Source organism: Indicator indicator, chromosome 3, assembly GCF_027791375.1.
Source record: "Indicator indicator isolate 239-I01 chromosome 3, UM_Iind_1.1, whole genome shotgun sequence".
NCBI classification, from domain to species: Eukaryota; Metazoa; Chordata; class Aves; order Piciformes; family Indicatoridae; genus Indicator; species Indicator indicator.
In genome coordinates this window covers 49,117,613-49,140,235 of record NC_072012.1, presented here as the reverse complement: position 1 = coordinate 49,140,235, position 22,623 = coordinate 49,117,613, and the positions used below count along the sequence as shown (strand labels likewise).

The 22,623-nt window shown below is 49.5% G+C and overlaps 1 protein-coding gene across 1 annotated transcript; it reads left to right on the top strand.

Moving 5' to 3' along the window:
• The first annotated feature begins 469 nt into the window (after positions 1-469).
• BEST3 (bestrophin 3) lies at positions 470-21,831 on the top strand. Its single transcript, XM_054399576.1, has 9 exons — positions 470-621; positions 3,521-3,615; positions 5,389-5,622; positions 9,174-9,328; positions 11,704-11,781; positions 12,832-12,984; positions 16,527-16,607; positions 19,280-19,431; positions 20,925-21,831. The coding sequence occupies exons 1-9, from the start codon at positions 470-472 to the stop codon at positions 21,829-21,831; spliced, it is 2,007 nt and encodes a 668-aa protein (XP_054255551.1).
• Positions 21,832-22,623: the final 792 nt, after the last annotated feature.

Below are 22,623 nucleotides of genomic sequence, written 5' to 3'. Positions count from 1 at the left end.
ATGTTGATAAAGATGAAAAGGATGAGCACCCAGAGGCTGGAGCCAGGCTCTGCTGGGTGATGCCCAATGACAGCACAAGGGGCAGTGGTGGAAGTTGAGGCATAGGAAGTTCCACGAGGAAAATGTTTTCCCTGTGAGAGTGCCAGAAGACTGAAGAGGCTGCCCAAGGGGGTTGTGGAGTCTCCTTCTCTGGAGATATTCCAAACCTGCCTGGCTGTGTTCCTGTGTGATCTGCTGTAGGTGCTCCTGCTCTGGCAGGGGGTTGGACTGGATGAGCTTTGGAGGTCCTTTCCAACCCCTAACATTCTGTGATTCTGTGTGTGTGTACAGACAGATAATGTGTTTATTTGTGCCTGTGTATCTGTGTGCCTGTCTCTACAAGGGTGCATTCAGGTCAGGATACACTGTGTAAAATGCTAAAGGTTTCTTGCTTCTTCTCTGCTGTTTCTAGGCCCAGCCTGCCAAGAGGATGACAGTCACTTATTCCAGCAAAGTAGCCAATGCCACTTTCTTTGGATTTCACAGATTGCTCCTGAGGTGGAAAGGCAGCATCTACAAGTTGCTGTACAGAGAATTTATTGTTTTTGCTACTCTTTACACAGCGATCAGTGTCTTGTACAGGTACACTCCTTCCAATTCACATCTTGGTCTCTGTTCTACTGAACTTTCACCCTTTGCACTGTTAGGCTGATGAATGATGGGGGGGTGGTGGTGGTGGTGTGTGGTATGGTTACCACATAATCATAGAAATCACAGAAACATTCAGGTTGAGAAAGCCCCTCAGAATCTACCAAGGCCAACCCACAACCCTACTCTGCAAGGCTCACCCCTAAACCACAGCCCCAAGCACCACAGCCAAACCACCTTCAAACACAGCCAGGCTTGGGCACTCCACCACCTCCCTGCCCACCACATTCCAGTCCCTCACCACTCTTGCTCTCAAAAAATGTTTCCTAATGTCCAGTCTAAACCTACCCAGTGGCAGCTTGAGGCCATTCCCTTTTCTTCTATCACTAATGACCTGGGAGAAGAGACCAGCACCAACCTCTCCACAACTCCTTTCAGGTAGTTGTAGAGAGCCAGGAGTTGTGAAGAGCCTCAGCCTGATTATTTCCTTTGTGTCACCCAGCAGCTGGGAGGGTCACAGTGGAAGGAGAGTTGCTTACTCCAGCAAGGTGTGAACTAAGCAGCTGGATGACAGATGGAATGCATCAATTAGTGCAGAGAAACTTGTGATTGATGAAGTACACAGAAGTATCAAAATCATGATTCAGCTCTTCCCTTGATCTGTAATTAGAGCTCAGTGTTTGGCTTTTTGTGTGAAGCAAGGAGGGAAATTGAGCTTCAGTTTGTCTGTGATCGATTCCAAACTGTTCAGACTGGAGAGCTGGGCAGAGAGGAATCCACTGAGGTTCAGCAAGGATAAGTGCAGAGTCCTGCACCTCAGGAGGAATAACAACCTGCAGCAGTTCAGGTTGGGAGGGGATCTGCTGGAGAGCAGCCCTGTGGAGGACGACTTGGGAGTGCTGGTGGACAACTTCTGCATGGGACAGCAATGTGCCCTGGTGGCCAAGAAGGCCAATGGGAGCCTGGGGTGCATTCAGAGGAGTGTGTCCAGCAGATCCAGGGAGGTTCTGCTCCCCCTCTACTCTGCCCTGGTGAGGTCACACCTGGAATATTGCATCCAGTTCTGGGCTCCTCAGTTCAGGAGGGACAGGGATCTGCTGGAGAGAGTCCAAGGGAGGGCTACAAGGATGCTGAAGGGACTGGAGCAGTGCCTGGGGAGGAGAGGCTGAGAGCCCTGGGGCTGGTTAGTGTGGAGAGGAGAAGACTGAGAGGGGATCTGATCAATGTCTATCAATAGCTGAGGGCTGGGGGTCAGGAAGGAAGGGACAGGGACAGCCTCTGCTCACTTGTGCCCTGGGATAGGACAAGGAGCAATGGATTGAAACTGCAGCACAGGAGGTTCCACCTCAAGATGAGGAGGAACTCTTTCACTGTGAGGGTCCCAGAGCCCTGGAACAGGCTGCCCAGAGAGGTTGTGGAGTCTCCTTCTGTGGAGCTTTTCCAGCCCTGTCTGGATGTGTTCCTGTGTGCCCTGTGCTGGATTCTCTGGTCCTGCTGTGGCATGGGGGTTGGACTGGAAGATCTCCAGAGGTCCCTTCCAACCCCTAATGTTCTGTGATCCTGTGATTCAGTACTCTATACCTGTAAACTGGGAAAGAAGATCACAGCATCAGTATGCAAAGAAACACCAGAGCCACACATTTATTGAGATTAATTTAGTTTTACTGACATGTTAGGCAATTGAAGACCATGGTAAATACACCAGGGAGAGTCTTCTAGGTGCACTGCAGGTTTCATTGCATGACTGCAGGTAAAACCCACCGAGTATTTGTCATCTTTTCCTTTTTCATTAAGTCAAACGCTAACTGTAATGCTCCTCTCTACAAATAAAGCAACTGTTTGTATTCCAGCTTGTTGTATTTCATTAGCTGCTGTGCTTCACTCATCTGATTAATATTTTCCTCACCACAGCTGGAGTTCTCATCTTGTGGAAAAGAAAAATTTTGAGGGAGTTAAGAGTTAAAAAAAAAAAAAGGAAACAAGAAAGTGCTGTAGCATTGTAGCATTTTCAAATAAGAGCAATTAGAGATTGATAACCTCTGGCAATTCAAGCAGGCCCAATGATTTATTACGGGGAGCAAGCTCTGCTTGCAGATTTGCATTTTATTATCACTATTGGTGTGTCTAGGATAGCAAGGCAGTGATCCTAACTAGCAGTGCCACTCAAATTAGTCAAAAGAAAACTGCAGGGACCTGGGAGCACTGTGTCTAGTTCTGGAGCCCCTAGTACAAGAAGGATCTGGAGGTGCTGGAAGGTGTCCAGAAAAGGGCCATGAGGATGATCAGAGGGCTGGAGCTGCTCTGCTTTGAGGACAGACTGAGAGAGTTGGGGTTGTTCAGTTTGGAGAGGAGAAGGCTCTGAGGAGACCTTCTTCTGACCTTCCAGTATCTGAAGGGGGCTACAAGAAAGCTGGGGAGGGACTTTTTAGGGTGTCAGGCAGTGATAAGACTGGGGGGAGTGGATCCAAGCTAGAGGAAGGGAGATTGAGATTAGATTTTAGGAAGAAGTTCTTCCCCATGAGGGTGGTGAGACACTGGCACAGGTTGCCCAGGGAGGTGGTAGAAGCCTCACCCCTGGAGGTTTTTGCAGCCAGGCTGGATGTGGCTGTGGGCAAGCTGCTGTAGTGTGAGGTGTCCCTGCCTTGGCAGGAGAGTTGGAACTGGATGATCCCTGAGGTCCCTTCCAGCCCTGACAGTTCTGTGAATAATGTCTTCTCCTCCAGCTTTGTGGTTATGTGCCAAAAGTGTTCAGCACGTTACCTTTAAGGATGCTCTCGAAGCCATTAGCTCAGCTGTTCTCTGCTGCAGATACCTGATTGTTTATACATGTTTGCACTCTCTAGCTGGTGCCAGTAGAATGTGCAAGGACAGATACATTTTATTTTTGCTGCAGATTTTTCCTTACAGGTAGCCAAAAGCGGTTCTTTGAGAAATTAGCAATTTACTGCGACAAATATGCTGAACAAATCCCAGTAACTTTTGTGCTTGGTAAGTACCAGTTACACATGAGATTATTTCTCCAGCACTGTCTCTGTTCAGGCATTCTGTCAATGCCTGTGCATGGAAGCACTGCAGAGCTGATGGGCATATGGGAGGTTAGAGGCTGGCACGCAGACCCTCAGCTTCAAACAGCTCTCCTTAAATCTGAGCTGCTTTTGACACATTAACCTTTTATGCTCAGGTTGTTAATGCACCAGCAAAATGTAAAGTTTGCACATCTGTGTGTATATCTTGATCTATATCTATAGCTAATCTATAGCTACTTAATGCCCACTAACACATTGTGCCTGATCTTTCAGAGCACTAAATCCACTCAAGGTTTACTATATTATCTCTCTATCTATCTCTCTCTCTCCCTATCTCTCTCCCTATCTCTCTCCCTAGCATCTCTCTAGCATCTAGCATCTCTCTATCATGTCTCTGTCATCTCTCTCTCTATCTGTATCTGTATCTGTATCTGTATCTGTATCTGTATCTGTATCTCTATCTCTATCTCTATCTCTACCTCTACCTCTACCTCTACCTCTACCTCTATCTATCTCTATCTCTATCTCTCTTTATCTCTCTCTATCTCTTTATCTCTCTCCCTATTATCTCCCTATTATCTCTCTAGCATCTCCCTAGCATCTCTCTATTGTGTCTCTATCTTCTCTCTATCATCTCTCTCTCTCTCTGTCTCTATCTCTAGCTCTCTTTATCTCTATCTCTTTATCTCTCTCTCTCTCTCTCCCTAGCATCTCTCTATCTCTGTCTCTATCTCTCTCTTTATCTCTGTATCTCTATCTCTTTATCTCTCTCTATATATATGTACACACACACCCCCCTATATATATAAAATCTCTCTTTAATGCCCACTAACACTAACATATTGTGCCTGATTTTTCAAAGCACTAAATCCACTCAAGGCCTGCTAGAGCAGAGGAAACTGGGAAATTCATGAGTATGGATAACTCAGCTGGAATGGGCCACAAAGTTGCAGTGCCTATTAAACGATTAGCACTGCTTGCATCCTGGGCTTCAAGGTGACTTAGTGCAGTTCTCTGGGACAATGTAGCAGCTTAGCCTTAAGAAGAACACTCTGCAAACTTAAACCACAGAACCACAAAGAGAACTCTGCCAGCAGGTCTAGGGAAGTTCTTCTACCTCTCTACTCTGCCCTGGTGAGACCACACCTGCAGTACTGTGTCCAGTTTGGGGCTCCCCAGTTGGAGACAGAGACCTGCTGGAGAGAGTCCAAGGGAGAGCCAGGAGGATGCTTAGGGGACTTGAGCATCTCCCCTGTGAAGAGAGACTGAGAGCACTGGGGCTGTTTAGTCTGGAGAAGGCTGAGAGGGGATCTGATCAGTGTCTATCAATATGTGAGGGGTGGGGGGCAAGTGGAGGGGGCCAGGCTCTTTTGGGTGGTGCACAGTAGTAAGACAAGGAACAATGGAGACAAACTTGAACGGAGAAGGTTTCAGCTCAACAGGAGGAGAAACTTCTTTTGAGTGAGGGTGACAGAGCCCTGGAGCAGGCTGCCCAGAGAGGTTGTGGAGTCTCTCTCTCTGGAGACTTTCCAACCCCACCTGGATGCATTCCTACGTGGACTCTCCTGGGTGATGCTGCTCTGGCAGGGAGGTTGGACTGGATGATCTCTGGAGGTCCCTTCCAACCTCTGAAACACTGTGAGACTGTGATACACTCCTGACAGACGCAGGACTTCCTGGTTTTTGGTTTGTTTGTTTGCTTATTTGTTGTTTTTTTTCCCCTTCCAACCCTCAGGTTTCTACGTGACCCTGGTGGTGAACCGGTGGTGGAACCAGTTCGTGAACCTGCCGTGGCCGGACCGGCTGATGCTGCTGATCTCCAGCTGTGTGCAGGGCAGGGACGAGTACGGGCGCCTCCTGCGGAGGACGCTCATGCGCTACGTCAACCTGACCTCGCTGCTGATCTTCCGCTCCGTCAGCACGGCTGTGTACAAGAGGTTCCCCACCATGGACCATGTGGTAGGAGCAGGTACTTGCAATCCTTCTCCCCACAGTGGCTTTCATTAACTTCAGTGGTAGGGGGCACGGGAAGGGAAGCAGCCAGACTCTGGAGCCAGGGCAGAGAAGGGCAAGGAAGCTGGGAAGGGCCTGGAGAAGAAATTCGATGAAGAGAGACTGAAGGAGCTGGGGATGGTTAGTGTGAAAGAGAGGAGGCTGAGGGGAGACCTCCTGGCTCTCTACAACTCCCTGAAAGGAGGTTGTGGAGAGGTTGGTGCTGGTCTCTTCTCCCAGTGAGAACAAGAGGGAATGGCCTCAAGCTGCCCCTGGGTAGGTTTAGACTGGACAGTAGGAAAAAAATTTCACAGAAAGAGTGGTCAGGGAGGTGCCCAGGGAGGTGGTGGAGTCCCCAAGCCTGGCTGTATCACAATATCACAGTATCTCAGAGGTTGGAAGGGACCTCCAGAGATCATCAGGTCTAACCCCCCTGCCAGAGCAGGATCACTTAGGGTAGTTCACTCAGGAGTGTTTAAAGCCAAGGAGTGATGCCATGCCTTCTGACTGGCTTGGTCAGAGTCAGGGGTAAGTGTCTGAATGTATTGCAGTTCTTAAAATAATTTTTTTGGCAGAGATTAGTAAGCAAAGTTGTAGCAAGCTAAAAACTGAAGTGTGCATATAGAGAGTGGTAGGACTAGAGGGAACTGGGCAAAACCAGAAGTGGGCAGATTCAGATTGGATGTTAGGAAGAAGTTTTACACCATGAGGGTGGTGAGACACTGGCACAGGTTGCCCAGGGAGGTGGTGGAAGCCTCATCCCTGGAGGTTTTTGCAGCCAGGCTGGATGTGGCTGTGAGCAACCTGCTGTAGTGTGAGGTGTCCCTGCCCATGGCAGGGGGTTGGAACTGGATGATCCTTGAGGTCCCTTCCGACCCTGACGATTCTGTGATTCTGTATGGACAAAGTACAGAATGCACTGACCTTACAAAAAAAAAGAAAATGTATGTTTGATTCAGTTCCCTGTGCTGTTCAACAAAGCTGTTTACCTGAGCCTGTGAAAGGTCAAGGCAACTTCTGTTACTCTCCCCAGCAATCTGCTTCTAATATACACTGGAAAATTACAACATTTCCATCAGGCTAATCCAGCTCTGCCTCCCTATTGCTAAAGACAATCTGTTCCCAAAGAGAGAAAATATCACAGCCTTGTACTAAAACTGCAGACTGGAAAACAAGTTTTGTTTTGTGTTTGGTTTTGTTTTTAACAGTGAAAAGTGTTCTGCTATGAACTGTATCACTGGGTATTGGTAGTGTAGTCAGCACTGTGGATTTCAGTACTTACTCTGTGGGTTTTAATACATATTACATGGAATCACAGAAAACATCCAGTTGGAAGAGACCTCAAAGCTCATCCAGTCCAACCTTCAACCCAATTTAGGGTCAATCCTAAACCATGTCCCTAAGCACCAGCTCCACAGGCTGCTTAAACACCTCCAGGGATGGTGACCCCAGCACTGCCCTGGGCAGATTATTCCAATGTCTGAGAGCCCTCTCTGGGAAGAAATACTTCCTAGCATCCAGCCTGAGCCTCCCCTGGGGCAGCTGGAACCATTTCCTCTGGTCCTGTCTCTTGACACCAAGGAGCAGAGGCTGCCCTCTCCTTGTTCCCACCTCCCTTCAGGTAGTTGTAGACAGCAATGAGGTCTCCTTCAGCCTCCTCTTCTCCATCCTGAACACCCCCAGCTCCCTCAGATTCTCCTTGCAGGCCATGTGCTCCAGGCCCTTCTCCAGCCTCCTTGCCCTACCTTGGACCTTCTTCAGCCCCTCAATGTCCTTCTTGTAGTGAGGGCCCCAGAACTGAGCACAGTACTCAAGGTGTGGCCTCCCCAGTGCACAGGGGGATGATGCTGCTCCTGCTGCCCACCCTGTTTCTACCCCAAGCCAGGATGCCACTGGCTTTCTTGGCCTCCTGGGCACACTGAATTGTGCTATGAAATTTGTGTTGGTGCAGTACTGAGCGCTTGAGGGTGTAGTTTGCTCTTACTAACAGGGATTAAGAGAGTACTCTGCAATTATCTCCTCCCTTGCTCCCTGTGGCATTACCTATCAGACTGCATTGGAGTGCAGCACTCACTATGAGCATGAGCAGCAGAATCTATTACTTAGAGCACAGCCTGGAACAGCTTGAGCCCATTTAGTTGTTTTGCTGTCAGACTGAGAACTGCCACAGCCTCACTGTTGCCACACAGATCTCTTTTCAGCAAGTGAACTGCTTGAATTCAGGGATTTAAAATCTGAGAGCAGTGTCATGATAAAGTCACAGCATCACAGAGTGGTAGGGGGTGCAAGGGACCTCCAGAGCTCATCCAGTCCAACCCCCCTGCCCGAGCAGCAGCACCTAGAGCAGATCACACAGGAACACATCCAGGCAGGTCTGGAATATCTCGAGAGAGGGAGACTCCACAACCCCCCTGGGCAGCTTGTTCCAATCTAGTCTGACTCATCTGCTACAAGGCCAGACTGAGGGAGCTGGGGATGTTCAGCCTGGAGAAGAGGAGGTTCTGGTGTGGTATCACAGTCTCACAGTATATTAAAGGTTGGAAGGGATCTCAAGAAATCCAACCCCCCTGCAAGAGCAGGATCACCCAGAGGAGTCCACACAGGAATGCATCCAGGTGGGGTTGGAAAGTCTCCAGAGAAGGAGACTCCACAACCTCTCTGGGCAGCCTGCTCCAGGGCTCTCTCACCCTCACTGGAAAGAAGTTTCTCCTCATGTTGAGCTGAAACCTTCTCTGCTCAAGTTTGTCTCCATTGCTCCTTGGCTTATTGCTGTGCACCACCCAAAAGAGCCTGGCCCCCTCCACTTGACCCCCAGCCCTCAGCTCTTGAGAGACATTGATCAGATCCCCTCTCAGCCTTCTCTTCTCCAGACTAAACAGCCCCAGGGCTCTCAGTCTCTCTTCCCAGGGGAGATGCTCAAGTGCCCTAAGCATCCTCCTGGCTCTCCCCTGGACTCTCTCCAGCAGGTCTCTGTCTCTCTTCAACTGGGCAGCCCCAAACTGGACACAGTACTGCAGGTGTGGTCTCACCAGGGCAGAGCAGAGAGGTAGTTTTAGGCTATGCCTTCAAAAATGTTTCACAGCTCTTGAACATGAAGTGGTAAAATGTAAACAAATCACCATTGGGTGTAAAAAGGGAAATAATACTAAGTTCTAAACAATCCCTTGGACAGATACCAAACATAAGCTACTAATGAAAACAATCTCTCTCTTTCTGCCTCTTTGCTCTGGGAGATACTAACTTTGTGCTGTGCTGTGCTGGCTGCTGCTTGACATTGGCTGCATTGTTTTGGCTAAGTCTAACATCTCTCTGTTCTTTTCTCCTGTCCAAGGGGGTAGGGAAAAGGCAGGGAGTGGAGAAGCTCTTAGCAGCTCCCCTATGAGCTTTCAAGGTCCCTTCCAACCCCTGACTTTCTGTGATTCTGTGATCACATAATCAGATTAAAACATACTCAGAATTTCTAACACCAGCAGCACTGAGAGCTCGGAATAAACTGTTTCTTTTTTGGTGGTGGTGGTTGTTAAACAGGTTTTATGACAAGACATGAAAGAAAACTTTTTGATGACCTCAAGTCTCCCCACCTGAAATACTGGGTTCCATTTGTGTGGTTTGGAAATCTGGCATCAAAGGCAAGGAAAGAGGGAAGGATTCGTGACAGCGTTGATCTGCAGACACTGATGAATGTAAGTAGAAAAAGGACTGGGGGAAATGGAGCAAAACTAGAAGTGGGGAGATTCAGATTGGATGTTAGGAAGAGGTTTTACTCCATTAGGGTGGTGAGATCCTGGAACAGGTTGCCCAGGGAGGTGGTGGAAACCTCATCCCTGGAGGTTTTTGCAGCCAGGCTGGATGTGGCTGTGAGCAACCTGCTGTAGTGTGAGGTGTCCCTGCCCATGGCAGGGGGGTTGGAACTGGATGATCCTTGAGGTCCCTTCCAACCCTGACAATTCTATGATTCTATGAAAATAAATCTGCAGAAAGCTAATCTGAAATACCTGCATGGGAGTCTTTCACTTATAGAATCACATTTCCTGAACCAGAACAATCTTCCCTATCAATACAGGCTGGGGGAGGAGGTGATAGAAAGCAGCCCTGAGGAAAAGGACTTGGGGGTGCTGATGGATGAGAAGCTGGACAGGAGCAGGCAGTGTGAGCTTGCAGCACAGAAGGCAAATCCCAGCCTGGGCTGCATCCAAAGATGTGTGGCCAGCAGAGCCAGAGAGGTGATTCTGCCACTTTGCTCTGCTCTGGGGAGACCTCACCTGGAGTGCTGCATCCAGCTCTGGAGCCCTCAATATAGGAAGGACATGGAGCTGATGGAGCAGGTCCAGAGGAGGGCCATGAAAATGCTCAGGGGGTTGGAGCAGCTCTGCTATGAGGACAGGCTGAGGGAACTGGGGGTGTTCAGCCTAGAGGAGGCTCTGGGGAGACCTAATAGCAGCCTGCCAGTACCTGAAGGGGGCTACAAGAAGGCTGCAGAGAGACTGTTTGCAAAGGCCTGCAGGGACAGGACAATGTCTTCAAAATAGAGAAGAGCAGATTGAGATTGGATGTTAGGAACAAGTTCTTCATTGACTATGAGGGTTGTGGAACACTGGAACAGGTTGCCCAGGGAGGTGGTTGTGGCCCCATGGAGATATTCAAAGGTGAGGCTGGACAGGGCTCTGGGCAACCTGATCCAGTTGGGGATGTCCCTGCTGACTGCAGAGGGGTTGGACTGGATGAGCTTTGAAGGTCCCTTCCAACCCAGCCCATTCTATGATTGTATGATTTCATGTGCACAGCTCTCCAGGTTCACCCAAATGATCTTACTCAGGATTCAGACCACTTCTCTCTGTGCACCAATACCCACTCATAACACACAGCACTGGGCTGGGTTTGTATCTATATGACTGAGGAAGGATTAACCAAAGCAACAGATTGGCTGAGTTAAAAACTTATTGTAACATCACTGCAAATTCATCTCTGTTCCATTGCTGCAGGGGAAAAGCTGAGGATGATTTGATGGTTTAAAGAGTTTAATATTGATTTCAGGGAAGATGATTTCCCTGAATATTTCATTAAGAGCTCCAACAGCTTTTTTTCTTTATGATGTCTCTTTCATGTTACTAGACTGCAAATAAGATAGACACAAAGGATGATTGGGGAAGTGATGCGTAGTGTACCAAAAATTGATAGGATGTTAGGAAGAAGTCCTTCCCCATGAGGGTGGTGAGACACTGGCACAGTCTGCCCAGGGAGGTGATGGAAGCCTCATCCCTGGAGGTTTTTGCAGCCAGGCTGGATGTGGCTGTGAGCAACCTGAGCTAGTGTGAGGTGTCCCTGCCCATGGCAGGGGGGTTGGAACTGGATGATGCTTGACGTCCCTTCCAACCCTGACAATTCTGTGATTCTATGAATGCAAAATAATTTGACCAGAGAATCAATTACAAGTTTGAGTACTGAAAATTCAATAAGGGAACTGAGAACAGGCAGTTTCTATGATTCTATGAACCCTCTTGATATTCAAATTGTTTAGACTGAGAGGGGATCTGATCAATGTCTCTCAATAGCTGAGGGCTGGGGGTCAAGTGGAGGGGGCCAGGCTCTTTTGGGTGGTGCACAGCAATAAGCCAAGGAACAATGGAGACAAACTTGAACAGAGAAGGTTTCAGCTCAACAGGAGGAGAAACTTCTTTACAGTGAGGGTGACAGAGGCCTGGAGCAGGCTGCCCAGAGAGGTTGTGGAGTCTCCTTCCCTGGAGACTTTCCAACCCCACCTGGCTGCATTCCTGTGTGGACTCCCCTGGGTGCTGCTGCTCTGGCAGGGGGGTTGGACTGGATGATCTCTGGAGGTCCCTTCCAACCCCTAACATTCTGTGAGTGTGTGAAATGGGACAGTGGAATTCTTGTTAGAGTCATGCTATCTATTTCTGTATAGTACACTTCCATATTTCTCTGGTTTATGTGTGCATAAAGGAACTCTAACAAAAACTTTTTAGAACTTAGAGTTGAACTTCATGCAATTTTAGCTTGTTGTGGTTTGGGGTTTCTTCTCTTTTCTTTTTTTCTCTTTTAGGAGATGAACAAGTACAGGTCATGGTGTAGTCTTCTGTTTGGTTATGACTGGGTTGGAATTCCACTGGTCTATACCCAGGTACTGAGCTATTATCCTTTACAAAATTCAAAATACAATTTCCATTAAAAGGGAGCTTGGTGAAAAACATCCATAGCCTGGATCAGAGTTTCCAAAGGGACTGCACAATAGTTTCCAATACTTGTTGACTCCCATGGGAGCATGGAGGTCTGGTTAACTGTTGAAGTCATATTTAATGTGGAGAAGTTGTGAAGGCCTTGCATAAGCTGGAAGAGGAGTGGAAAGCACTGAAATGCTTTTCTTTTCCCTGTGTCTTCTTCCTGCCATAATTATTCCTGTTTGCAATATCTCCCTGAACATGTTGACAAATTATCCATGGGACAGCAATGTGCCCTGCTGGCAAAGAAGGTCAGTGGGGTTCTGGGGTGCATTCAGAGGAGTGTATCCAGCAGATCCAGGGAGGTTCTCCTCCCATTCTACTCTGCCCTGCTGAGGCCCCACCTCGAATATTGCATCCAGTTCTGGGCTCCCCAGTTCAGGAGGGACAGGGATCTGCTGGAGAGAGTCCAAGGGAGGGCTCCAAGGATGCTGAAGGGACTGGAGCACTGCCTGGGGAGGAGAGGCTGAGAGCCCTGGGGCTGGTTAGTGTGGAGAGGAGAAGACTGAGAGGGATCTGATCAATGTCTATCAATAGCTGAGGGCTGGGGGTCAGGAAGGAAGGGACAGGGACAGCCTCTGCTCACTTGGGCCCTGGGATGGGACAAGGGGCAATGGATGGAAACTACAGCACAGGAGGTTCCACCTCAACATGAGGAGGAACTCTTTCACTGTGAGGGTCCCAGAGCCCTGGAGCAGGCTGCCCAGAGAGGTTGTGGAGTCTCCTTCTGTGGAGCTTTTCCAGCCCTGTCTGGATGTGTTCCTGTGTGCCCTGTGCTGGATTCTCTGGTCCTGCTCTGGCAGGGGGGTCGGACTGGAAGATCTCCAGAGGTCTCTTCCATCCCCTAACATCCTGTAGACCCAAGAATAGGCAGTCAGAGGCCTTTGAGCCTGTGCTCCTTTGTCATAAGATGGTGTCATTGCATGATTTCAGCACAGTTTTGTCCTTTGCAGGTTGTTACTCTTGCAGTCTATACTTTCTTCTTTGCCTGCCTGATCGGACGCCAGTTTTTGGATACTGACCAAGGGTACCAGGGACATGACTTGGATATTTACATTCCAATCTTCACACTGCTACAGTTCTTCTTCTATGCAGGATGGCTCAAGGTAAGGTAGCTTTCTGGGAAGGTCACAGGGGCGTCCTCTCTGGGAGGATGGGTGAAGATGTCAGAGCTGAAGTCAAGGTGTCAGATTTGTGGCACATTGTAAAACCACCAAAGGTTGATTGAAGTTACACTGAAAATGAAGTCAGCTCCCAGTGTCCTCTGGTTGTAAAGAGACATCACAGAATACATTTATAGTTCCACCTGACAGATCTTACTGTAAGAAATGGTCAGGAACCTGGAAGAGTTGGAGTAGGACCACTGCAGCCACAGAGCCCAAATGCAGCATTGCTCCAGCAAAGTCAGGTACCAGGACTTGGACTATAAAATGATAGATGGAGGATATAAAAAAACCTTTCTCCCACTCAGCTGTGTGGTGGGGATATGTGGCTGCAGACCTGGCATGGGCTGAAAGACATTGAATCATACCTTCTTATGATCAAACCCAGCCTTTAGCACCTGCTATTAACTTAATCAGGTGCAAGCAATTAAGCATCCCCAGTTCCAGAGGGCCATCAAAGAGTGACAGCCAGCACTGGCTGCAACCCCAATGCATAAAAATGTTCATTAAAATGAAGAGTTATAGAAGGAATTGGATACTATCCATCAGCCCTCTGATGGCAGCTAAGGTAACATATCATCATTGATCTGGTAGTTGAGTAATTAAGCCAGAACCCTCCTGGTGGTTCTCTCCTCTACAAGTGATTGTCAAAGCAGATTAACTGGAAAAAAAGTTTCAAATAAAAAGCTAATTAGTACATTAGGCTCTACATGCATTAAGATTTCCTTTGGGACTTATTAATCATAGCTGGAAACTTAGAGGTAACTTTTCTCTTAGAACATAACTTGCATGAAATCATAGGACATTAGGGGTTGGAAGGGACCTCTGGAGATCATCAAGTCTGACCCCCCTCCCAGAGCAGGACCAGAGAATCCAGCACAGGGCACACAGGAACACATCCAGACAGGGCTGGAAAGGCTCCAGAGAAGGAGACTCCACAACCTCTCTGGGCAGCCTGTTCCAGGGCTCTGTTACCCTCACAGTAAAGAAGTTTCTCCTCATGTAGAGGTGGAACCTCTTATGCTGGAGTTTCCATCCATTGCCCCTTGTCCTATCCCAGGGCACAAGTGAGCAGAGGCTGTCCCTTCCTTCCTGACCCCCAGCCCTCAGCTATTGATAGACATTGATCAGATCCCCTCTCAGTCTTCTCCTCTCCACACTAAACAGCCCCAGGGCTCTCAGCCTCTCCTCCCCAGGCAGGGCTCCAGTCCCTTCAGCATCCTTGGAGCCCTCCCTTGGACTCTCTCCAGCAGATCCCTGTCCCTCTTGAACTGGGGAGCCCAGCACTGGACAAGATATTCCAGGTGAGGTCTCACCAGGGCAGAGTAGAGGGGGAGGCCAGTTTTAGAGCCCCCTTCCCACAGCCATAGTCCAGAGGGTGGAATGGAGAAGGCATCACACCAAGGACTGCAGGGGAAAGTAAAGTGACTGCAGTCCTGTGTCTTAGGAAGTTGTCAGGGAGGGAGGAGGAAGGGAGCAGCTTGGAGGGCAGAGGCAGAGAGAGGAAGGGAAGCCAATGTGGTGGAGGGAGCATGTTGCTCCTGCAGAAATGGGAGGCTTTGTCCCTAGGCAATGCCTTCCAAGTTTTCACTAGCAGTTATTAAACCATAAGCTGTTTCTCTTCACTGCCCAGCTGCTGCCCCTGGGCAGGGAATGCTTTGACCTTCATCAGCAACCAAGGCTTTTAGTAGCATCTCTTTCAGGGCTCAGGGCTTCCAGCCAACTCCTGGCTGCAGCAGGATGCCATAATGATTGAAAAATCTTCTGCATAGGGAAATGAAAGGGAGGAGAAGCACTTTTTAAAAGTACATTGAATATGGAGAGGGCTCCTTGGGGCTGGAGATTGGTCTGAACCTGCAGTGCCCCCAAGTCAGGATATTTCTGTCTTGAAGATTACAGCCAGCTTCCTGCCAAGTGTGCTGGGCTTTGGCTGCCAGGCTGCAGAAAAGACCTTGAGCTGCTGACTTCCAGTAGCTTGGCAACTCTTCAGAAATGATGGCTAAACTGAGCTCATGCCTTGGCCTCGGGCCTGGTTTGTTAGACCTACACTCCAGGGGCAGTTTCACATCACATGAGACACTTCTGAATCCTGATTTCTTTATAGGGATAGATAAACCATCCAAATACAGGTCAGAGTTGTTCTGTACTACATTCCTTCCTGGAGAATAAAGTCGTGTCTGATGCCAGGACTGGGTCAGCCAAGCAAAAGGCCACCTCTGATGTTCCATCTGTTGCAGTCCTGCTCAGTTTTTTTACCTCATGTGACAGGTTTTGCAGTGGGTTTTTGGGTGCCAATCCCCAGGTTCACACTGAGCTGATCCTGTGTCTTCCCTGGAGAGCCACAACAGAGTCTGCACCCTGTCTCACTCCTTGTTGCAGCACTTTCCATAGCTATAGCCAAAATGTAATGCATCAAAACAGGTCAGCAAATGTGAGCAGAGGTGTCACAGGATCCCAGGATGTTAGGGATTGGAAGGGACATCTGGAGATCTTCCAGTCCAACCCCCCTGCCAGAGTAGGACCAGAGAATCCAGCACAGGTCACACAGGAACACATCCAGACAGGGCTGGAAAGGCTCCAGAGAAGGAGACTCCACAACCTCTCTGGGCAGCCTGTTCCAGGGCTCTGGGACCCTCACAGTGAAGAAGTTCCTCCTCATGTTGAGGTGGAACCTTCTGTGCTGCAGTTTCCATCCATTGCCCCTTGTCCTATCACAGGGTGCAAGTGAGCAGAGGCTGTCCCTGTCCCTTCCTTCCTGACCCTCAGCTATTGATAGACATTGATCAGATCCCCTCTCAGTCTTCTCCTCTCCACACTAACCAGCCCCAGGGCTCTCAGCCTCTCCTCACCAGGCATTTGTCCACAGCTGTTCTTCAGCAGCCACTCTTTGCATTGTGACATTTCAGACACTGTGGCATATTGAAAGTCTAAAACCAGGGAAGATGTCCCTAGGTGTCAACTGCAAAGCCCTGCAGGTTGATCACTGCAGACAGAGCATTTTGGAGGTGAGAAATTGTATTTTGTCTCTGCCTTCAGAACCTCTGGAAGTTTCATCCCTTATAAACAATCAGAAACAGATTGGATTTTAGGAAATAAACTCTTTGCTGCAAGAGTGGTCAGGGACTGGAACAGGCTGCCCGGGGAAGCGGCGGAGTCCCCATCCCTGAAGGGGATATACATCAGCCAAAGACAACAGTAAGGACAGGTCATGGCTGTCTTATGTGGCAATTACTGTGGCCCAGACATGTCTCAACTGGCAGCAGAGCAGCACCAACAATGACTGACAGCACCAACGAGGCAGGGAATGTAGAGGGAAGGCAAGCTGCTCCTGTGCTAGGCTGGCAAATCCGTCACGTGGGAGCTCAAGCTCTGGTTGCAAGTGACAGGCAGGGAGAGAGAGAGAAAACTCCAGTCCCATTTTTCCCTGCAGCAGCAGTGCTGACATGGCATGCCAACCTCTACTCTGCCTCTCATTTTCCTCTCAGGTGGCTGAACAACTTATTAATCCGTTTGGAGAAGACGATGATGATTTTGAAACCAACTGGTGCATCGACAGGAACCTACAGGTTGCTCTTGTGATTTCTACCTCTAGCTTTGCTGTGCTGCATTTCTTCCTTATTTCTTAGACTGAGCTACAAATTGTGGGCAATAGGTGTCAATGAAAGGTGCCCTGAAGGATTACCTATGGGTGCAATCCCCCAAATTTTGTTTTTATAGAATCACAGAAACATTCAGGTTGGAAAAGCCCCTCAGGAGCACCAAGGCCAACCCAGAACCCTACTCTGCAAGGCTCACCCCTAAACCACAGCCCCAAGCACCACAGCCAAACCACCTTCAAACACAGCCAGGCTTGGGCACTCCACCACCTCCCTGCCCACCACATTCCAGTCCCTGAACACTCTTGCCTTGAAAAAAAGTTTCCTACTGTCCAGTCTAAACCTACCCAGTGGCAGCTTGAGGCCATTCCCTCTTCTCCTATCACCAATGACCTGGGAGAAGAGACCAGCACCAACCTCTCCACAACCTCCTTTCAGGGAGTTGTAGAGAGCCAGGAGGTCTCCCCTCAGCCTCCTCTCTTTCACACTAACCATCCCCAGCTCCTTCAGTCTCTCTTCATCAGATTTCTTCTCCAGGCCCTTCCCAGCTTCCTTGCCCTCCTCTGCCCTGGCTCCAGCACCTCCACATCTCTCTTGGATTGAGGTGCCCCAAACTGGACACAACACTCCAGGTGTGGTCTGAGCAGAGCTGAGTCCCAGGGGACAATCCCCTCCCTGCTCCTGCTGGACACAGCATTGCTGATCCCAGCCAGGATGCCTTTGGCTTTCTTGGCCCCCTGGGCACACTGCTGGCTCCTCTTCAGTTGCTAATGCATCTTGATTTTGGTATTTATGATGCCTGGCTAGACGTGCAAACAGCTGACCTCAAACTATAAACTCACTTTATGCCTGGCAAAACACACAATGCAGGTCAGTTCTTCAAAATCCAGAAGTCATCTGTGGCCATATAGATTAAGAACACATATTGCTAATCTGAATTTCAAGAGATTACAATATTGAATGTGAACCTTCCTTCAAACAAAAAAGAAAATGGCAAGTGAAAATACTAAAAAGACTGAGCAGGGCCCTGAGCTAATAGTGCCCACACCATGATTCAGGATGCGATGCTGCTGCCCATATCTGTCGCCAGCAGTGTCCTCAGTGGCAGGATATGTGAGATGGCCAGGATACAGATTTATTACCGTTTCCCCCAATTCCCACTTCTTGATTCCTGTCAAAGGAACCCAAAGACATGTAAAGATCCCATGGCACCCACTGCTTCCCTTGCAGGTACAGCCCAGCATAGGGTTGAGCTGCTCTCAAACCCCATGGCTGCTGGGGACCACTGAGAGTGCAAAGCAGAGCTCAGGTGTTAAACAGGGCAAGGGTGGGGCAAGCAAACCTGCATATGAAGCAAAGCAAGCAATGCAGGTACACACAGCAGTGGGAAAGGCATTCATGTTGTCAAGGATGCTCTCTGGCTTCACACCACTTCAGGCAACTCATGCTGCAGTGTTTCAGAGCCCTTTGTATAAAATATATTGGAAGGTCCTGGAACAAGACAATCACATACTTGGTTCTCAGTGTTTCAATATGTGGACAAAGCCTCTGAGAAGCTTCTCAATCTCTAGACATTCTAAGGAGCACAAAAATACTCTATAAATACACATTTACCATGACACTGGTACTCTATACACACCAAGTGGAGGATCAGATGCCCATTTAACTACATCAAGCATGAGGAAAGCTTTGCAATGTGATGCAAATATCTTTGCAGCATAGAAGACTCAAGTTACAATCAAATTTTTGCTTTCATGTGTGTAGGAGGACATAGAGGGGAATCTGTTCCCAATGCCCAGGCCAACCTACACAGCTTACTTTAAAGGGTTCCTGAAAGAAATATTGACCCAGGGGGAACAAAGCACCAATATAGGCTGGGCAGGGACTGGCTTGAGAGCAGCCCTGAAGAAAAGGACTTGGGGGTGCTGGTGGATGAGAAGCTCAACATGAGCCAGCAATGAGCACTTGCAGCCCAGAGAGCCAAGCAGAGCCTGGGCTGCAGCAAGAGAAGTGTGGCCAGCAGGGCCAGGGAGGGGATTCTCCCCCTCTGCTCCACTCTGCTGAGACCACACCTGGAGCTCTGTGTCCAGTTCTGGAGCCTCTGTTACAAGAAGGATCTGGAGGTGCTGGAGGGTGTCCAGAGAAGGACCATGAGGATGAGCAGAGGGCTGGAGCTCCTCTCCTATGGGAACAGACTGAGACAGTTGGGGTTGTTCAGTTTGGAGAAGGCTCCAAGGAGACCTTCTTGTTGCCTTCCAGTATCCGAAGGGGGCTACAAGAAAGCTGGGGAAGGAGTTTTGAGGGTGTCAGGGAGTGATAGGACTGGGGGCAATGGAGCAAAACTAGAAGTGGGGAGATTCTGATTGGATGTTAGGAAGAAATTCTTCCCCATGAGGGTGGTGAGACACTGGCACAGGTTGCCCAGGGAGGTGGTGGAAGCCTCATCCCTGGAGGTTTTTGCAGCCAGGCTGGATGTGGCTGTGAGCAGCCTGCTGTAGTGTGAGGTGTCCCTGCCCATGGCAGGGGGGTTGGAACTGGCTGATCCTTGAGGTCCCTTCCAACCCTGACAATTCTATGATTCTATGACCTCACACACTGTACTATGTTACAAGTGCCATGATTTATACCCCATAACATCTAAGGTCTCACTTCTGGCTGTGGATGACATGCACATGAACTTACCCAGGATGGAGAAGGATCTGTACTGGAACGACTCCTCTGCCCGGCCGCCCTACACGAAAGCAGCTGCTGATTACTGCATTCCTTCATTCCTTGGATCAACTATTGAAATGGGGTGAGTGGCAGCAAGGGTCCTTAACACCACCAGGAAGATCCCCACCACTACAGACCACATTTACTGATGGACAGTCAGCTCAGAGCTGGGAGCTGTGACCATAGCGTCAGTGGGAAGCTGGCAGTGGGGAATTATGTCAGGAGGGGATGTGTACATTATATGCTTTGTATTGTTGCCCTCAGGGAGGTTTAGGTTGGACATGAGAAAAACCTTCTCAGCCAAAAGGGTTGTCAAGGTCTGGCCCAGGCTGCCCAGGCAGGTGGCTGAATCCCCAGCCCTGGCTGTATTTAAAAGCCCATCTAGACAGAATCACAGAATCAATAAGGTTGGAAAAGGCCTCAAGGATCATCGAGTCCAACCTGTCACCCAAGACCTCATGACCACTAAACCATGTCACCAAGTGCCACATCCAATCCCCTCTTGAACACCTCGATGGATGGTGACTCCACCACCTCCCTGGGCAGCACATTCCAATGTCTAACAACTCTCTCTGGGAAGAACTTTCTCCTCACCTTGAGCCTAAACCTCCCCTGGCACAGCTTGAGACTGTGTCCTCTTGTTCTGGTGCTGGTTGCCTGGGAGAAGAGACCAACCCCCACCTGGCTACAACCTCCCTTCAGGTAGTTGTAGACAGCAATGAGGTCTGCCCTGAGCCTCCTCTTCCCCAGGCTAAACACCCCCAGCTCCCTCAGCCTCTCCTCATAGGGCTTGTGCTCAAGGCCTCTCCCCAGCCTCATTGCCCTTCTCTGGACACGTTCAAGTATCTCCATGTCCTTCTGAAACTGAGGGAGCCCAGAACTGGACACAGTACTCCAGGCGTGGCCTAACCAGTGCTGAGTGCAGGGGCACAGGGTGTAGCAGTGGCCCCAGTAGAGGTAGATCATGGTTGGACTTAATGGGATGAGGAACCATGGGTACAAACTTGAACAGAGAAGGTTTCAGCTCAACATGAGGAGAAACTTTTTTGCAGTGAGGGTGAGAGAGCCCTGGAGCAGGCTGTCCAGAGAGGTTGTGGAGTCTCCTTCTCTGGAGACTTTCCAACCCCACCTGGATGCATTCCTGTGTGGACTACCCTGGGTGCTGCTGCTCTGGCAGGGGGTTGGACTGGATGATCTCTGGAGGTCCCTTCCAGGCTCTAATGTACTGTGATAATGTGACCTTGAAGGTCTTTTCCAACCACTGTGGTTCTGTGGTTCTGTTGTACGTAGTTATGAACAGCCTTTCCATTTAAACTTCCCAATCCTATCCAGGCCTTTGTGTGAGCAGTTTGCTTTTACCCCTTTTGGAAGAGGTAAAAGAGCAACCTGTCTCACTCTGAACCAAGACAGTCTTCCTGCTGAGACAGTGGGATTTGTGTGCATGCAGATAGGTCAGTGGTCATGAGGTCAGGCTGACAGGCTGGACTTTGATGGTCCTTGAGGTCTTTTCCAACCTTATGGATTCTGTGACTGATTCTGTGAAGTGGCACCACCTTACCTGGCTTTATTTGGCAGGCTGGCTGATACTGCCTTCCTCTATGGGGAAGAGTGGCCCTGGGGAGAGGACAAGCACCGAAGACAACTTTCCGTGCTGAGAAGAGTCAAGAGGTTTCTGAGTGTCCACGAGGGCCCTCCGTCGCCCGCCCGCCCCCGCTACAGCCGGCAGACCAGCGAGGACTCCGTGTTCTTCCCGGCGGATGAGAAGGGCCACATCCGGCGGCTGCAGGAGATGCACACCAGAGGCAGACACTCCGCCTCCAGCTTCAAGAGGAAACACGAAGGAGCGGACAGAAGTAAGAGACTCCACAGCAGCAGAGATCTGGGACCCATAAGTGAGACCTCGAGGAACGAGGCGCGGTTCAGCGACAGCGACCTCTCGTCCGAGACAACCAAGCCGGTCCCTGAGGTCATCATCTCCGAGGCCGAGGAGGAGGCTCCTGAGGCGCAGGGCGAAGCGGACCTGCCCACAGAGCGCAGCGCCAGCGTGCCGGAAGAGGCGCTGCAGCGGAGCCTGACGGAGGCCAACGTGGCTCTTCTGGACCATCCTTTTTTCACCCCAGAAATCATCACATATTTCCCCGATTCCGAGGTGCATCAGTCGCTGCCTTCCGTGATAGGGGAGCCCAGACATGAAGCCCACGGTGGGAACATCGCTGGTTTCATAACAGATCATGAGAGAAACCTCCAGCGATGGAGTCTGCCAAGCTTCCACAGCCACAGCACAGTTTCAAATACTGACACTGCACCTCCTTTAACAGATCCTGGGACACCCTCACAACAGAAGGACTTGAGAGATGGAAAAGACGTCGCTTCTGCTGATGCTCCAGAGACCTTTGAGCTGCAGCACCTATGGGAAAGCCTGGACAGCAGAGAAACGGCCATAGTAGAATTTTCTAATGAGAAAAAACAAAGAAAACTTTGACTGTGCTTCCCCTGTGCTTGACTGAACTTCTTGAAAGTGCTTCTCACCCAGATTTGATGAAAGTGCAGAAGGGCAGATGTGATGCTCAGACAAGTCCTGAGCAAGATCCAGCAGAGGAGCTGAGCACCTACAAGAAGGCATTGTGGTGACACGCTCCAAGCCAGTCACTTGAAATCTGTGACCCTGTGGGGAAAACATTTATGGGCAAAACTAAGAGCCTCAGGAATGGATGCAAACAGCTCTGGTACATGGTAGTGAGATGAGTAGGCTCACCTAGAGGAAACACTGAGTTTATCAGAAGAGCAGAGGTGGCTCTGCCCACTTTGGATCTACCCTAAACACTGCTGCCTTTGGCCACTCCTTCAGATTAAGATCCATGATACCCCTGTAAAACCCACCAACAGCTTTGATTCCTAGTCAAGTGGCTAGAAGGCTCAATTCCCTCCTCAACCTGGAGAGGTTCAGCCTACCACCACTCACTACCTGGAGGAGCACTTGAAAAGTAAGGCTTCTTGCTTGTGTGAGGCAAAAGCCTGCCCCACTCGTGCTGAGGCTATGCCACTACAAAGTGAACAAATAAAAGGGTTAAATGTTTAACTTCATTAAGAAAAATGGAAGAGTCAAAACTGATGATGAGCTGGGCATGGGAGGCTTTGGTCTCTGCTCCTTGGAGCATGTACATGGCTTACCTAGGGACACCTCACTCTAGACCAGATTTCTAACTCTGCAAGCTCATGTTTGAGGAATTATAAATATATTAGAAATAATAGAAATGTACCAGAGTGTTAAGTT

What these genes read in the sequence shown, in the direction of transcription:
- BEST3 (XM_054399576.1), top strand. Translation starts at nt 470, where the DNA reads ATGACAGTCACTTATTCCAGCAAAGTAGCCAATGCCACTTTCTTTGGA. An exon ending in GCGATCAGTGTCTTGTACAG is followed by an intron (nt 622 to 3,520) that starts GTACACTCCTTC and finishes TTTTTGCTGCAG; the next exon opens with ATTTTTCCTTACAGGTAGCC. An exon ending in TCTATGCAGGATGGCTCAAG is followed by an intron (nt 12,985 to 16,526) that starts GTAAGGTAGCTT and finishes TTTTCCTCTCAG; the next exon opens with GTGGCTGAACAACTTATTAA.